Below are 18335 nucleotides of genomic sequence, written 5' to 3'. Positions count from 1 at the left end.
GACATCTATGATATAAAACATTGTATTTTATATGGTCTTATTCAAGGTTTTAAATGAGATTGCGATATTCATGTACACTTTGAATTCAATTTATATAAAACTTTTATTCAAGTAGGATTGATTTATTAAATAAATTGAACTTGATTTGAACTCGGTTTTTTTTTTTTTTTTTTTTTTTAAATAAAGTCGTTAAAACTCAAGTACTAAAAATATATTTAACCCTAATTGTTTTCTTTTTTTAAATAATCCTTTTGGGTTTGTAATTGTAGGTCAAGCGGGTTATTCATTTATCAAAATAGGTTTTGAATTTTCGGAACACTTACTTAGACAAATATATTCCATCAAAATTGCAATAAGATAAGTTACAATCCAAATAGAAAATTGGAGCCAATCTCGATCATTTTCATTGCAGACATTGTCATCCAAACCGTTTTCGAATTGGTTCCAAATTATAATAAACATATTATGAATATTTCGAGGAAAATATCATCGGATATATATATATATATATATATATATATATATATATTGTAAGATCATTGGATAATTTTAAGAAGTAAAGAAGAGGGAAAAAAGAAGAGAAAAAGAAGAAGCCGCTATTTCTGATATCGCTTTTATTGGCACGAAAACGCTACACCAATTATCGCTTTTATTAAGCTCACCTGACTAAAACCCTAACCCCCTAAACCCAACTTCTTTTTTCTTCCTTCTTCTCTCACACTCACAGAGAGACAGAGAAGAAGCCTGGTTGGTCATCCATGACGATGGAGACCACAAGCAAAGAGTCTGGGCTCGAATCCCTACAGCGCCTGAGGGCCACGGACCCGCCGGTGTGGTTGGCGCCGAGCCCCTCGCTCTCCCAAATTGCTCGAACCGCCTCGGAGCATCTCTTCGCTTCGCTCAGGCCATTCACGCCCAAAACGCCCTTCGACAAGCTCTTGACCCAGGGGTTCGACGCCGAGCAGATTTGGCAGCAAATCGACCTCCAAGCGCATCCCCTTCTGTCAACTATCCGCCGCGAGGTGAAGCAGTTCGAGAAGAACCCAGGAGAGATCTCGAAGCTCAAGAAGGTTATAGAGGTTGAGAAGAAGGAATCAAAGGGTGGGAGGAGTGTTGTAGAAGAGGAAAGTGACGATTTTGATGAGGAATTTGATGCGTTTGATGAAGAATTGGATGAGGAGGATGAAGAGGGGGAGAGAGAGAGCGAGGGTGGAGAGGAGGACGAGGAAGGTGGAGGTGGTGGGATTGAAGATGGGTTTTTGAAGATAAAGGAATTGGAGGAGTTTTTAGAGGAGGATGAAGCTAGGGAATATGGGTTAAAAAAGAAGGACAAGAAAGAGGAGAAGAAAGTTTATGGGTTGGGTCTGGATGAAGATGAAGATGAAGATGAAGATGAAGAGGAAGATGATGATGATGAAGACGAAGACGAAGACGACGATGAAGATGAAGATAATGAGGTGGGGGTTTTTTTGAGCTGAATTTAAAATAGTTTGATTGGTTTTTTGTTGAGAATTTAGCTTGATTTAAGTTTCATCGTGGAACTAGAGTTTGAGTCATTATGGAAGAATTTCTAGTATTTTTTATGTGTCAAAGATTTTTCTTTTTTCTCAGGTGGTTATGGTTTTGAATTCGGTCTAGAAGATGCATAATTTTGAAGTGTCTTGATTTTGATGATCTTTTTTGTGGGCTTTTAACTCGTTGGCATTTTGTTCTTCTAGCTTGGAGTTTTTGGGCATGGTGATGATGAAGATGCGGACAAGTTGGCGAGGTGCTACTTTGTTGTTTGCCTTTGGTTTTGTTTTTCTTGTTCATTTTATTGCCATTGGTTATCATAAACTGCTCCAATTCGTTATAGTCATACTGGTATTCTTTAGGAAAATTAGCATTTTTCACAGTCTAGTTATGTAGTTGGAAAATGCAAATTCTTTAGAGTGATTCTGCTTCCATTACCAAGGATGCATCGTTGTAGTGCATGGGAGTGTATTTTTCAAACTCTAGACGAGAGATTTTCTTTGGGAGTTTATTTTTGAAAATCTAGATGATACATTTTCTTAATATTTCCTTTTCTGGGTTTACCCGTGGATATGTGGTTTTCAGTTATGGAGATTTTTTTGGTGCTAAGAAGAAAAAGGCTGCCAAACAAAAATCAAAATTGAAAGATGGGTCAGAAGAGTCAGACATGGATGATGAACAAGAAGATGATGAGGCATTTGAAAATAAGGTATTGTTTATTTCTTTATGCTCTTTACAGTTCAACAAAGTATTGTGTGTGTCTTGCTTACTAGTTGTGAAATCTCATTCACAAGCATGAATTTTAGTTGAAATAAATCTGATTTATTTATATTTTATTTATGAAGCAAGAGACTGTTTCCACCCATGAAAAAGAACTTGAGAATCTTCGATCTAAAATAGAGCAGATGGAAAAAGCAAACCTGGATCCAAAAGCCTGGACCATGCAGGGAGAGGTAATATTGTCATTCTGAAAGTCTATTGTTAGACGAGCTTGCATGGGTTACAATTGAAGTGAATGTGGATATGACTCAAATCCTTGCATCTATGGTTTATAACAACAGGTAACTGCTGCAAGAAGGCCATTGAACAGTGCATTAGAAGTTGATCTTGATTTTGAGCACAACGCAAGACCTGCCCCTGTAATAACTGAGGAGGTTACAGCAACACTTGAAGATTTGATAAAGAAAAGGATCCTTGAGGTAGACTCCATTCGTTTAATACATATTAGTTGGTATTCCACTATTATGTCATCAAATTATACTTTTATTTGGGCATTAGACAAGGATAGTCATATGACACCAGGAAAAATAGGAAGCCATTGCCTTTTGTTTCATTTGACATTACTTATTGCAGCATTAGTTGCTGTTGTGTAGATCTCTCCAGGATACTAATCAGGAGCAATCTTGCTATGATGTTTTTAGGGGCAGTTTGATGATGTTCAAAAGGCTCCTGCGTTGCCCTCTAAAGCACCGAGAGAAGTTAAAGAGTTGGTAAATATTGTGTACTGAAATTAAGTCAATTTTGTGGTTTGGTTTCTATCTAGCTTTAGTCATGATGATGGAAATCACTTATTCAAGCACTTTTCCTGTTGAAATATGCAGGATGAGAATAAGAGCAAGAAGAGTCTTGCTGAAATCTATGAGGTTTGTATTTCCCGACATCATTCATTATGGAATTACTCTCCCTGCCCCACTTCTCCCTTTTGTTTTGCCTTAACTTCTGGTTATGTACACTGGATCTGTAATTTGTGACCTTTAGTTATGAAGTCAATAATATGGTTTTTTCTTCCTTCAATTACTTAAAGTTGCAAGCATTATGCATCTATCTTTTTAATTATTTGCAGGAAGAATATGTTCAGAAGACAAATCTGGCGTCTGCCTCCTTGACAATAAAGGATAAACAGAAACAAGAGGTACAAATTTTGATTTTTTAACTTAAATATTTACTGCAATTCCTAGTTATTCCATCTTTGTCAATTATTGTGTCTTAGATAGGTGGCTTTCTTATATACTCTCTGTGTACTTAGGGGCGCTATATGCTTTTAATGATATTTTGATTGAAAAAGTATTGTGTCTTAGTGTACTTATGATGCTGTATGAACTTCCCATTTAATAGTCTTGTCTTGTCAATTTTTTTTTTTTTTTTTTCTTTTCTCCTTCCATACTTGATGTTTGAAGTTGTTATCTTTGATCAGGCAAGCATGTTGTTCAAGAAACTTAGCTTAAAGCTGGATGCTCTTTCTCATTTCCACTTCGCACCCAAACCTGTATGCTTCTCGATCTCAATCATTTTAATGAACATATAATTTAGGCATTATGTTACTTATCAAAAAGAATAATTTTTGGCATTATGTCATGAACGTTTTGTGTCCTTTTCTTTGTTTCCTATGTGTTGTTTTGGTCAGGTTATAGAGGACATGTCTATAGAAGTAAATGTCCCTGCTCTAGCAATGGAAGAGGTAAAGAGTTTGCACATCTTCACTTCAACATTTAATTTGCTCCTTATTTAACAATAAAGTATCATATATGGCATTTCTTCCATGGGCAGATTGCACCTGTGGCAGTCTCGGATGCCGCTATGCTGGCTCCTGAGGAAGTGTTTAGCGGCAAAGGTGACATTAAAGAAGAAGCTGAACTTACACAGGCAGAGAGAAAGAGGAGGAGAGCTAAAAAGAAAAGGAAATTTAAAGGTAATTTTCTGATTCTTAAAATGCCAATTTTCTGTCTTTCTCTTTTGGTCATTTCTCTACTTCTGGTCTTGACATGAATTGCTCCCCCCCGGGGAAAAAAAAGAAGAAGCTATATTGGAGTATATTCGGCCAATTCTTGCTTGCTCTGGCAAACTGTTTGTTTATCTCATTATGTGTTTTCCTTTGAGTTTCATATGCCAATTTCCAAGTAAATTATTAATTTTGGGATACATAATTACAGCTGAGGCAGCTAGACGAACTGCAAAGAAGCCACGAGACAACCCATTCCTAAACCATGATTATGGTAACCTTTCTGAATTGAGTAACTCTCATTAAAGGAATTAATCAAATATCATCCCTTACCCTCAAACTTTTTGAAACTGGCAGACGAAGAAGGAAATGAGATCTTGCATACGAGTAAAAAGTTGCAAGGGGCTCCTTAAAACCTTCCTACTTCGATTGTGGTTACAACTCAAGGACAGATAAGGTAAGGGAAAGCCAGAGAAGGAAGGGGAGGGTGGGGTTTCTTCCCCGAATATCGCATTCCCCTGGTCGTAGCTTACCCTTTTGACTTTTGGTGGAATTGTAAAGAAACCCACAGGAAAGAGGATGAAAAGGGTTGAAGCATCATCTTTTAATAGAAAGTCAACTACTTGTCATCTATTAGAATTTTGAGGTGATCAATTTTTGATATGTAATTTAGTCTCTAAATTATTTTGCTATCCTGGGTGCATGCACATTCTATTGAACGAGTATATTTCTTCATGTCAGATACATTCTTTTATTCAGCTTATATTTTGTTTCTGCACAAGCAGTTCCATTTGTTTAGCATTAGTTTCTAATCCTTTCTGCCTTGCGGCTTTCCTGCCGATCATTCCATTACATACTTCTTCAACCCTACTCTTAGGGGGGGATCCATGTGAAGCAGCAAGCAGGCGAGTGAGTGTCTTGTTGCTTTACTTTCAAGTCAAAAGGCTAAACAAAAGATACTAGTGTGATTTTTGCTCGTTATGGAGATGAATAGGAGGGCGATGGGCTTTAACAATTCCCACTATTAAAGCCCACGGACTCTAAAGGTGTGTTCGACGCTGTAATTTTATAGGAAAAAAAAAAGTACGATTTTAAATTAAATCACATAAAATTAATTGTTTGAAATTGCACTTTTAAAAAATTGAAATTAAAAAAAGTAGAAAAAATTGTAAGTAATGAGATATTTTTTTGAAAACGCACAATTTTAAACGCTAAACTGTAATTTTTGTTAAACGCTTAAAAAATTATGTTTTAAATCGTAGATTCAAATGATCCCTAAACTGCTGTAATGGCCAAACAATTCTTTACTATTTCTTTTCTGTAAACACTTAACACTTGATCAAAAAAAAAAAAGAAAAAAAAAATTGCTACACTCATATTCTTAAATACACTCTATGACATGGCATTAAAATCGACATTAAATTATATATATATCTTTCTTCTCGAGTTGGGATCTGTTGTGCACAGGGCTCCCTCGATCGGACCCTGTAGTGTAAGGAGGCAGCTGCTTCTGCTTATAATGAATGAGTGTGTTTGATCAACTAAAGAATGTAAAAATTAATCTCCAGCCTGCTCAGACATGAATAATTCATAATAATGATTATTGAAGACGAGGAGGAGGAATAAGCCTAATAGCCAATAGGAGAGCAGATCCAGATAACTAATTAGCCTGCTAAATATTAGATATTAACATTTTTAACATTAACCTTTTGACTTTTGAGTTTTCAATATAAATTAGTCAGATATATATGAGAAATGCTTGAAAAGTCTATATTTTGGCCATTTTAATCTTAAGTAGCATGGCCCATCTTAAAATTAATAGATTTTAAACAATAAATTAACATATTTATGAAAAATAGGTCATGCTACCTAGGATTAAAATGACCAAAAAATAGATTTTTTAATGAAACCAAGCATTTCTCTTTATATATAATGGCGGAAGCATTATGAGAGAGTGCCTAGAATGCTAACACCTGTCAACTTTGAATAGTTAAACGGTGAGTTTAATGTTTTGTCTCTTTCTTCTTTCTTTTTCTTCCGGCTGTCAAAACGGGTCCGCGGGCCGACCCGTTTACGACCCGCGGGGACCCGCGACCCGTTTTAACAAAGACCCAAACACGACCCGTTTATTAAACGGGTCGGACCCCCGACACGACTCGAACCCGGGTTTTTCACGGGTCGCACGACACGACCTGTGAGACCCATTTAAACTAATGGGTCGTGCCGGGTCGACACGACACGACCCGACACGACCCGTTTACCCGTTTAACTTAAAAAATGATTTATTTTTTTTTGTTTTTAAATAAAATAATAATATTTTTAGCAATTATCTCTTAAAATTAAACTCATAGCAGACTAGCCACACCAAATCACTTAATAGTTATAAGTTAATATGCTTAATTGTCCAATCAAATAACCCAAAAAAAAAAAAAAAAAAAAAAAAACTACATCATTACAAATTTACAAATACAAAATGAGTTCTCATTTTTGCCACTTCTTGTCCACTCTTGAATAGTTGAATGATCAACAAATATGCTCATTTTAACACGCTCCAGATGAACTTGGAATCTCACAGGAACTAATACTATCCAATGTCAGAACATCCTCTTCTTCGTTATCCACCGTCATTAAAGCTTGTTCTATATCAAAAAATAAGAGGAGAAATTAATGTCATTAAAGTAAGATAAAAAAATTACAAGTAAATGAAAAAAATTAAATATGCAAATAACTAATATTACCTTACTCTCCATATAACCAATCTCTAGTACAAATTAATGCCTCAACAATATCAGGTTTAAGTGAACTCCTATACTGATCAATCACACGTCCACCAACACTAAAAGTGGATTCTGAAGCAACAGTCGAAATAGGAATACTCAAAATATCACGAGCCATGGCAGCTACTTCAGGATAACGAAATTCATTTCCTTTCCAAAATGAAAGGATATCAAATGTCGCATTCTTTTCCACATACTTGGGCTCATCCAAATAAAGTTCTAATTGAGTCTTGTTTGCATCAGAATCGACTCCATCAAATGCTAGAAATTCATACATGAACAGAGAGAATATAAACATAAAATTAGTAAATGGTTATGAGTATATAAATAATATACTAAGTAAGTTACTAACGAGCTAAGAAACTTATGATATTATTCACCTTTTCCCAATCTGGGTCTTCTTGTGGCCGAACGACTGTGGAGTTTGAAGTTGTAGGAGTACTATACTCCATAAAAAGTTTGATTAACTTGTTAAAAACATTATTATACTCTTCAGAATCAGCTCGATAAATCTTCGTATAGTAGTACTTTACAAGGCGAAGCTTGTAACGAGGATCCAAGACAACTGCAATGGCTAATGCTACATTAAATTCTGACCAATATTTCTCAAATTTGGCGAGCATTTGATTTGCCATTAATTTCTTATACCCATGTTCGCCCACTTCTTGCCTCAAGTTCACATAAATCAATGCAACTACAGGAAAGTATAAATTGGATGTGGGATATTTGGTACCAGAAAAAGCACCTGTAGCACGATAGAAGCAGCCCAAAAAAGTACTGATATCAATCACCCTTTCCCATTCAAGTGAACTAGGACAAAATTTATAATTTTTATCAGTCATCTCCAAATAAGCAAAAGCACGCCTATAGTGAATAGCACTCTCAAGCATAAGATATGTCGAATTCCATCTGGTTGGCACATCTTGTCTTAACCCCTTGTTACTGTCCAATGACATTTGATTGACAGCATGAAGAAAACTTTGTTTTCTTACTTGTGATCCTCTAAAATACTTAACACTATCTCGAATATTTTGGATAGCATCAGCAATCTCTTTCAATCCATCTTGCACAATCAAATTAAGAATATGGGCACAACAACGCATATGAAACAACTCACCTTCACAAAGAAGGGCTTTCCTCATATTTAATTTTTGTTTCAGTTTCTCAACACAACCATCATTTGCAGAAGCATTATCTAATGTTATAGAGAAAACATTTTTATCAATCCCCCACTCTTGTAGCAAACTATCTATCTTGTCAGCCAAAGAATCACCATTATGTGGTGGGGGCATAAATGAAAAACTTATCACCCTTTTAGATAATACCAAATTTTTGTCAATAAAATGAGCAGTGAGACAAATATATCCATCAGTTTTCAAAGAAGTCCACAAATCAGATGTAAAACTAATCCTTCCAGGACAAACAGTTAACAAAGACTTAACCTTTTGTTTCTCCAACATATGCATCTTGACCAATTCTGCCTTAGCAGTATTTCTAGAGATTAATGGTACATCACTACGCAAGTATCTATGCAACTCTCTTACACCATCATATTCAACATATGAAAATGGCAAGTCATGCTTAATAATCGTAGCAACCAACAATTCTCTATATCTTTTTGGATCAAATTTTGAGGTACTTATTGACAGAGTTCCTTGATCTCTAGATAGGAGCAATTGCTGAATATCATGATCATTTTTCCCCCCACAAACCTTCATATGCTTCTGCAGATTTCCAGTTCCATGTGAACTGTTAGCTATATATTTATGATCACAAAACTTGCATTTTGCCCATATCCTTGAGTCATTTGGATCTTTAGAACGAATTTCATCAAAATGGGTCCAAACTACTGAGGTCTTCTTACGCTTCTTCTGGACCCTTTTGTTCATCATCGGATTCGTATGAACAGAAGGATCTTCATCTCCTATTGTATTTATTTCAACCACATCATCATCGAATATAACCGAATCTTCGTTAATCACCTACACACATAATCGTTAGTAAGTTAGTTAAAGATAAGTTCAAAAGTAAGAATCAAACCAAATTTAGTAATGCTATCACAAAACTAGAATTAAGTAGGCATTAATTCTTTGTCATTCATCAAACACATTGTTTGTTGTCAAATTGTGTTTAGCAATTTTATATATATAAATTGGAGGCCTCCTAGGCTCCTAGCATGTTCTAGGATGAGATTTTTTTTTTTTTTATAAGTATTCTAGGATAAGATATTGAGTCTCAAAAGAGTAACAACTTTAAGTGCTCAACTCTAGGTATAACATATTGTTAAATATTTCCACAACAAACACAAAAGCCACATCCAAATTGATTAGTTAAGCCTATATGAGACCAAAAATATATTTTTCTACCCCAACCAAATTGATTAGTTAAGCCACATCCATCTTTCAATACATACACAAGTTTGGCTCCTAAGTCCTGATTGATTAATCCATTATCAAAAGTATTTTTTTTTTTTTTCAATGAATGGGCAAACAAGCTTGAACAAAGAAGAAGGCTAGAAGGGTGAAGCTCATCTGCTCATGTTACTTTGAAGTTTGAATAATATTTATGGGAAATTCCGAAATTGGTTCAATTCAGACTATTCAGTTCATGGGCTTTGGTCAAAAGCAGCTCACTTCAAAATTTAAACCCCAAACACAAATTCACTTCAAAATTTTCACAAACAAACACAAAATCACTTCAAAATTTCCACAACAAACACAAAAGCCTAAAATGAAGCAAAACCCAACAATCCACAAAATCAGAGCATCAATATTCAGATTTGAGAGAGCAAGAGACTGAAGAGAGAGATACATACCGGATTCGACATCGGCGGAAGAGAGAGAGCGGCGGTAGAGGAGGCGAGGAGTGGCGGTGGTGTGGCGTGGGTCCGTGGGTTCGTGGGTCCGTGGCTGCAGGCTGTGTGAGGAGTCTGATGCTGACAAGTGGAGGAGCGGCGAGAGAGAGACCGGCAGTGGCGTGGCCGTGGGCGGTGGCGCGGCGTGAGGTCCGGTGAGCTCGAGGGAGGAATGGGCTGAAATGGCCGAATGGGTTTTCGACTTTTCGTTTTCTGGAATGGAGGAATCGAGGAATGGCGCGCCTGACTCTTCTAGTCTTTTCTAATTTTCTTTAATTTTTTAATTTCTTTTAGCCTTTAGGTTAAAAAAAAAAAAAAAAAAAACAAACGGGTCTGGCGGGTCGACCCGCGACACGACCCGCCAAGCACTCATAAACGGGTCGACCCGTTTATGACCCAAACCAGTTTAAGGTAAACCCAAACCCGCTAATTTCGTGTCGTGTTCGTGTCGGGTTGTCGGGTCGTGTCAAAATTGCCAGCCCTATTCTTCCTCATTTCACATGTAATTACCCCACTCTCTAGGGGTTTAAAAAATTACTGGGAAACTGGAACCGGAACCGGGAAACCGGGGACCCGGTTTCGGTTTGAAAAATTCAAAAATCGGGTACCGCAGTTCCGGTACCCGGTTTTTACTGGGTTACCGGGAACCGGGTTTCCATTATATATATATATATATTTTACACTTAGGTTTAGGTTTTTGGGTTTTTTTTTTTTTTTTAATTATTTGGAACAATCACAACAAAGCTCATTTAATTTAGACAAAAAGATTAATAGATTTTTTAAAAAAAATGAGCCAACTTATGAAAAAAAAAAAGAAAAAAAAAAAAGGCTTATTTTAGGCCCAATATCTAAAATAAGCCCAAAAAATAATTTTCTTAAAAAACCGGTTATCGGACCTGGTAAAACCGAAATCGGCCTGTAACCGGGACCCCAGTTAACCGGGACCCGGTTCTCGGTTCGGTTTCCCAAAACCAAGAACCGGGGTATCCTGGTTCCGGTTCCCAATTTGGTCAAAAACTGAAAAACCGGACTGGGTTAACACCCTTACCACTCTTCCTCTTACTTTTCTCTTTCTTCCTTATTATCTCCACGCCTCCTGCCTCACTCCTTCCCTCGGTCCCTCCCCCTGTTCTTCTCACCCACGGTCTTCCTCTCTTCTCTTCTCTCACACCCAGTTTGGGTGTTGATTTTTGGGTTTTTTTTGGATATTTTTCTCTCAATCTTCTACACGCACACTCACGGCTTGGGTATTGATTTTTGCGTTTTTTTTTTTCTTTTTTTTTCTTCTTCTTAATCTTGAGCTTTTGGGTATTGTTTTTCGGGTTAATCTCGAGCTTTTGGGTATTGATTTTTGTTTTTGTTTTTGTATGTTTGTTTGTTTGTTTTTTTTTTTTTTTTTTTTTTTGTATTGATTTCTGGGGTTTTTCTTTTTTGTATATTTTTCTCTTAATTTTCTGGGTTAATCTTGAGCTGTTGAGCTGTTTTTGGGTTTTGATTTTTGGGTTATATATATATATTTTGGTTAATCTTGAGCTTTTGGTTTTTGTTATTGGGTGGACATGTCAATAAAAAAATAAAAAAATAAATTACAAGAACTTATTCTTTATTTAATTCGTTAAAGAGACATTATACAAGTGATGTCCCTATTTGATGCAACACAAATTCAATATAAACCAACTATGAAATTAGCGGATTATAGTTAAGGGGTTTGACTCGTTTAATTAAATGGATTGGGTTAAGATTGATCTATATAGTCTTATACTCATGTCTTTATATGACTCAAATTCAACACACAATATAATGGCTAACAAATTTTAATACGACCAGTGAACTTGACATAAACCCAACACGAAATTAAAGGATTAGGGTCGAGGGGTTTGATCCGTTTAATTAAATAGGCCAGTTTAAAATTGACCATAATGCCGGGTTAAGATTGATTTATATAGTCTTATACTCATGCCTTTATATGACCCAAATTCAACACACAATATAAGGGCTAACAAATTTTAACACGACTTGCGAATTTGACATAAACCCAATACGAAATTAACGAATTATGGTTAAGGAGTTTGACCCGTTAATTAAATAGGCCGGTTAAAAATTGACCATAATCATATGCCTATGCTTTGATACAATTCAAACCTAACATACGAAAAGGAATTGCCACCTAGGTTCAATATGGTAACAAAGAATCAAACTGAAAACTAACATGAATGTCAAAAGGAACATTGTTTCCAGAGATTTGTGTGACACCCACACGTGCAACAACCTCGGCTTTTGCAATCCTTAAAGACAACTCATCCCTCCCTTCAGGCGGATTTGTGTGAGTCAAGCAGAAAGCTACCCAACAATTGCATAAAGCTCAAAGGAAGCAGTCAATAAGAGAGAGAGAAAGAGAGAGATAGAGTTGACCGGGTGTCTTATGGGTGAGCTACTGGCCCATCTGTCACACACTCAATAGCGTTGAATTATTTAATAAAATCATGCGCCTTTGATGTCTCATTCCCTTCACAAATAACCCCATGCCCATTGCCTTACATTATATATAAGAAAACGCTTGTTGGACTCACATATTAGAAAACTAACCAAAGAAGTGTTTCAGCCCCTTTGTTTTTCTTGAAACACACATAAAAGATTAGAAGAGTTAAAGTGAGAAAGTAGAGAATTCTCTTTTACTTCCATCACATTTTCTACTCTTCTTTCCTCTTTTCTTGCCCTCCCTATTCCTATTATTACTAACGACAATTATAAGAATTGAAAAACCAGAGATGGGTAGGATTCCATGCTGTGAGAAGGACAACGTGAAAAGGGGACAGTGGACACCCGAAGAAGACAACAAGCTCTCTTCCTACATTGCCCAACACGGCACCCGCAACTGGCGCCTCATCCCCAAGAATGCTGGTTTCTTCTCTTTCTCTGATTCTCTCTCTCTTACTCTCTCTCACACACACTCTAATTAATGGAACTACGTACAAAATAACTCTTATATATCTTCCTCTATACGTACATTTGATACTTCAGGTCTTCAAAGGTGCGGGAAGAGCTGTCGGCTAAGGTGGACTAATTACCTTCGTCCTGATCTAAAGCATGGCCAATTCTCGGATGCAGAAGAGCAAACCATAGTGAAGCTGCATTCCGTTGTTGGCAACCGGTACGCTACTTAATAATATTTTGCTCGATCTATTCTTAAAATTAACTGGAATATTGTCAACATTCTTTTCCAACTAACAAACATTGTAAGATCGAGAGATCAAACAACATTAATTCTTAAACTGCAATCCTAAAAAAATCTACTGCATGTTTCTGTTAATTCAAATATGCAAGCAATGATGTTCCGGATTTTTCTTCTTAACATTGAGAGTACTGATCGATCAATAGCCGCCGTTTCCTAATTAAATGGACGTATACAGATGGTCACTAATTGCAGCTCAGCTGCCTGGGCGCACAGACAATGATGTTAAAAATCACTGGAACACTAAGCTGAAAAAGAAGCTTTCGGGCATGGGTATTGATCCTGTGACCCACAAGCCTTTCTCTCACCTCATGGCTGAAATTGCAACAACACTGGCCCCTCCACAGGTGGCTCATCTTGCAGAAGCAGCCCTAGGCTGCTTTAAAGATGAAATGCTCCATCTCCTTACCAAGAAGCGCAATATTGACGACTTCCAGATCCAAGAACCTAATGCAGCACCACCATATATTAACAGTAACAGTAAGCAAGATGAAAAAGATTATACTATCGAGAAGATCAAGCTTGGCCTATCAAGGGCTATACAGGAACCTGACAATATGCTACAATCAACCAAGCCATGGGACTCTACTGCCGCAAATTTTGCAGGGGCCTGCAGTGCTTTCCCAGCATCTATGTCTGGATATCATCAGTATGGCCCATCATCTTTTGCAAATGAAGGGGACAGATCACCATGGAGCCAGAGTATGTGTACGGGAAGCACATGCACAGCTGGGGACCAGCAAGTCCGGTTACATGAAAAACTACTTGAGGGAGAAAATGGAGAGGATTCTGATGAGGGTGGGAAAGAAATCAGAAATGGATCCATCATGTTCAGTACTTCAGACTGTGTCTTATGGGATTTACCATCTGATGATCATCTAATCAACCCAATCGTTTAAGAAATTAAGGTTATAGAACAGAGGAGTGCAAATAGGCCGGCAGGAATCCCTACTAACTTGATGGATAAACATTAACATCTTATTGCAAAAATATAACGATCAACATCTAAGTCAAGCAAATATATATATCATTTCTCTTAGTTTCAACATACATACTTTCTTGTTCCTAGTTCCAACTTATTTGTGTTTCAACTATACCTTTTCTCTTACTAAAAATACAATGTAGATCAACCAAAATAAGATGATGAAGCGGTTGTATCAGCCAGAACCTGCAAGTGTGACAAAAGAAGAAGAATTTCAGGAAACAGAACCAATTATCAAATCTTATATATCTAATCTAATCTAATATCTAATATTTATTATATATAAATTAGGGGAGTTTTTAGTAGGACGGCATAAAATTGTGACATGTGGCGTTTTATAATGCTACCAAGTGTTATTTTAAGTTCAAAAGAATCAAAAGTTACGTTTAATACACCATGTTTCACACTTTTATTCAAACACTGCTTCCTCTTCCCATTAAACGTAGGAAAATAACGTCTTTACCGTTTACAACATCACAGACTACAACAAACGAAAAGAAAATCATCTTCGTCAACAAGGTATATGGTCATACTTGACCATATAGCAGAATTAATACTCACATGGTATATGGTCATACTTGACCAATCAAAAGAACAATCAAAGCTTCATCAATTTATGGGTACTGGGAATTTCAAACTATTAGCTTTTCAAAATCCAATTTTAATAATAACAGGCTGATGGGTTTATAAAAATTGAACTCGCCATATTTTCCTACCAAACCCAACATGAGGCAGCTTTAAGTAAGATCCTTCATGATTAGGTGTTGGCAATATTTTGTCACTAGTTACATACACATCATCATTTTTTGTGCATATTTTAACTTGTTATATCATATTTCTAAAATCAAATTATATTTATATGATCAGTTTCTAAACTCAAAAGAACATACCTGGGCATGTCATAAGGGGCTGATAACACAGAAGCTGCCAAAGCAAGTACAGTGCCATGTATAGAGGCTATGGAGTGACAAGAAAAATTTCTGCATTCATATATAAATGGAAAACCAAGTACTATGACTAAATAAATATCTCAAACATGCCTAAAACATGTGAATTCATACATATTAATGCATGAAATGTACATAAATAGTATACTTTCTGGTTAATATGTGTTTGTGTTAATTTTATCAAGTGTCATCAATGTCATGAGGCAAACAACTAGCATATATAAAACAGAGACGGTTAGACTTAGACCAGTAAGTAACTGCTGTGGAAGAAGAGGATTATATATATATAGAGAGAGAGAGATATCATCGTCTTGCTCTCATTATCCCGCCTTATTCAAGAATTAAACCCAGTAAAACAAATCCAACAAACCCATCCAAGATCATCAGTACACGATTCCATGGCTCACGAAGAAGAAGAGGCTAAAAGGGTCGTCCAATACCCATTGGACTCACACTCCTATGAGCTTCTTGATGAAGCTGGTGTTGGTGCTAGCTCTTCCGTTTACAAGGCGGTCTGCCTGCCCATGAACTCCACAGTGGTGGCAATCAAAATCATCGATCTTGATCAATCATGGCGGTGGCAATCAAAGCCACCGCCTCTGTCCCACCCAAATATCCTCAGCGCTCACTGTTCCTTCCCAGTTGATCAACGCGTTTGGGTGGTGATGCCATTCATGTCTCGGTTCTTTACAATCCATAATGGCTTCTTCCTTCCCAGACGGCCTACCCGAGCCCTGCATTTCCATAATTCTCAAAGAAACTCTAACCGCCTTGTCCTATCTTCACACCCAACAACACCTTCACAAAGACATCGATGCCGGTGAAATCCTCATCGACTCAAATGGGTCGGTGAAGCTTGCATACTTTGGAGTGTCGCCATCAATCCTAGAGTCTTTGATTTCAACTCCTCAAGGGGACGCTCCCTTTTGGCTGGCCCCAGAGGTGATACACTCGGAACAGGGGTACGGGATAAAGGCTGATATATAGTCCTTTGGGATCACTGCATTAGAATTGGCCCATGGACGCCCCTCCTCTGTCTCGCCCCCCTCCTTCAAAGCTCAAGAATCTCTCCAAGCCTTTCAGAGGCATGCTGGTTTCGTGTCTCGAGCAAGACCCATCAAAGAGGCCCTCGGCAGAGACATTGTTGAAGCATCCCTTCTTCAAGAATTGCAAGGGTTCGGATTTTCTTGTAGAGAATGTCTTGCAGGGGCTGCCCAGTGTTGAAGAAAGGTTCAAGCGGTTGACGACAAATAACAATGGCGATGATTCATCTGTAATAATTGAAGACGAGGGAGATGAGTCTGGCGAGTTCATTCCGAGTTCACCTGGTCAGGTTGTGGAAGAGGCGGCCCAAGTGGGTTGTTATAGTGGTGGGGCGGTGGGTCTGGTGGCGATCAAGAGGAGCTTGGATGTGCAGAGGGCATGAGTGAGCGATCTGATTACTGAGTTACGTGGGAAGGAAGGTGGCGAGCTGAGCAACGAGGAGCAGATGGCTCAGCTTATTGAGTGGCAGAGGGCTGAGTTGGAGAATGAGAGAGAGAAGAAGTCGAAGTTGGAGGTGGAGTTGAGTCTTCTCAAGCTTAAAATTTCCGATTCACATGACACTGGTGCTAGTGCTGCTGATTGAAGATTGTGTATTTCTTTTCTAATTAGAGAGCTGAAAATTTTCCTCTTTTGGCAAAACTCTGTTTCATGTCTTTGTAGGGAGTGATTGATTTGGGCTATTGTCTATCTGGTGTCACAATACAGAATTAGTCTTGTGGCTCATCATTTGATTCTAATAAAACTAGTTTCCATTATCCCTCCGACACGTTTTTATTTTTAACACTCGCAAATACACTCACAATAAATTTAAATCTCAAGTGATCAAATGCGATTCGAGAGCTTAGTCCGATTAGGCAAGAATAATGCTTGGTTCATGACTCAAATGGGTGTGCCCCAAAAAAAAAGGTTAACCTGTCTTACTGCAACTCATTCATACATGGTAAACTGCTGATAGAGCCTAATATTTAATTGGGTCGTATGTAAACTACATTTGACAAGAATATACTTGGACTTGGGCTAAAAAGTCATAATATTTAACTTGATATCAAAACAGAGATATGTGTATAAACTATGAACCTAACTTTATAGTTGACCTAATTTATTCATGAGAATTGTGATGGTGAGGATTATAATATTAATTTAAATAATTTATTAAAAATAACTGGTGAAATAACATATATTTTTATTTTTATTTGTTTTTTGTTAACCTTAAAAAACTGACCCCGTGGTGCATCCCCGCTCAACAACTTGAGGCTAAAGAAATGATTCCGGTGGACTCTAAAGTCTAAACCACAATGATGGCCAAACAATTCTTTTCCATTTCTTTTCTTTGAACACTTTATCTAAGAACAATTGATAGCATCCCTTTGTGGCTGCATTGGTACTTTTATAGGACCGAGTTATTTTTTTGACCCATTTCCTCTTGTTATCATGTTTGGTTTCAATTTCTCTTGTATCTGCTTTGCATTTTGGTTAGTTATGGGCTGTTGTTTGGGTTGGCCACCCCTCTTGTAATTTCCCTTTCCCTTTTCCCTTATTTGTTTAGAAAAAAAAAATCAATAAAAAATAAAAAATACTACACGTTCCCAACTTACATTATAGGCTCACTAAAAAAAACTCTCCAAAGTATCAATCTCTCTTACAAGTGGTATCAAACCGATGCTGATATGTGGTATGATGGAGTGGTGCAAGCTCAGACAAAAGGTCCCTAGAATATGGACAAAAAGGTGCAAGGTGCGAGTATAGATGAGCATCCTTTGGAGTGGGGCAAAGGTTCATGACATGGGCTTGACAATAGTTCTTGGAGTAAGAACAAATGTGCATTTGTGAGCATAAACGAAGGTCTTTAGAAAATGAGCAAAAAGTTCATGACACAAGGCACAACAAGAGTCTATGGAGTAGGAACAAAGGCGCGTGGCACATGCAAACCCACATAGCCCCTCAACTGATTTTGAAGAGGACCCAAAAGATAGATAAAAGGCTTCCGTTTGAGGAAGAGGGTTGAAGGAAGGCTGAGTCTTCTTTCTCCTTCATCCCCCCTCTCTCTGATCTCTTCTATGTATCTCAATCTCTCTCTCTCTCCTCTGTCTCTCAATCTCTCTCTCGTTTCCGTTGATTTCTGGGTTTGGGAATTGGAGGTTGGAGGAAGGTGAGTTTTTTTTTTTTTTCCTGTACAGAATGAAGATGAGTTTTTTTCTAAGAGGTTCGAAGATGAATTGGTAAATCAAACAAGGGTTTGAGTATCGGAGGTTGAACGAAGGTGAAAAG

At 37.3% G+C, this 18335-nt stretch overlaps 2 protein-coding genes and 1 pseudogene across 2 annotated transcripts; all 3 read left to right on the top strand.

Moving 5' to 3' along the window:
* The first annotated feature begins 613 nt into the window (after nt 1-613).
* LOC132176538 (M phase phosphoprotein 10) lies at nt 614-4971 on the top strand. Its single transcript, XM_059588776.2, has 13 exons — nt 614-1457; nt 1719-1768; nt 2098-2221; nt 2358-2465; nt 2574-2711; nt 2934-3002; nt 3114-3155; nt 3356-3424; nt 3707-3778; nt 3917-3970; nt 4060-4201; nt 4443-4505; nt 4589-4971. Exons 1-13 carry the CDS (start codon nt 759-761, stop codon nt 4642-4644), a joined length of 1686 nt encoding a protein of 561 aa, XP_059444759.2. The 5' UTR covers nt 614-758; the 3' UTR covers nt 4645-4971.
* A 7659-nt stretch (nt 4972-12630) lies between these two features.
* On the top strand, nt 12631-13993 carry LOC132176561 (transcription factor MYB80-like). Its single transcript, XM_059588806.2, has 3 exons — nt 12631-12763; nt 12884-13013; nt 13273-13993. Exons 1-3 carry the CDS (start codon nt 12631-12633, stop codon nt 13991-13993), a joined length of 984 nt encoding a protein of 327 aa, XP_059444789.2.
* A 1428-nt stretch (nt 13994-15421) lies between these two features.
* On the top strand, nt 15422-16650 carry LOC132173572 (serine/threonine-protein kinase BLUS1 pseudogene; annotated as a pseudogene).
* The last annotated feature ends 1685 nt before the right edge of the window (nt 16651-18335 follow it).

This window comes from Corylus avellana, chromosome 3 (genome assembly GCF_965113065.1).
Source record: "Corylus avellana chromosome 3, dhCorAvel1.hap1.2, whole genome shotgun sequence".
Lineage (NCBI taxonomy): Eukaryota > Viridiplantae > Streptophyta > Magnoliopsida > Fagales > Betulaceae > Corylus > Corylus avellana.
The sequence above is the reverse complement of the archived record's forward strand: the minus strand, read 5'-3'. Positions and strand labels throughout refer to the sequence as shown.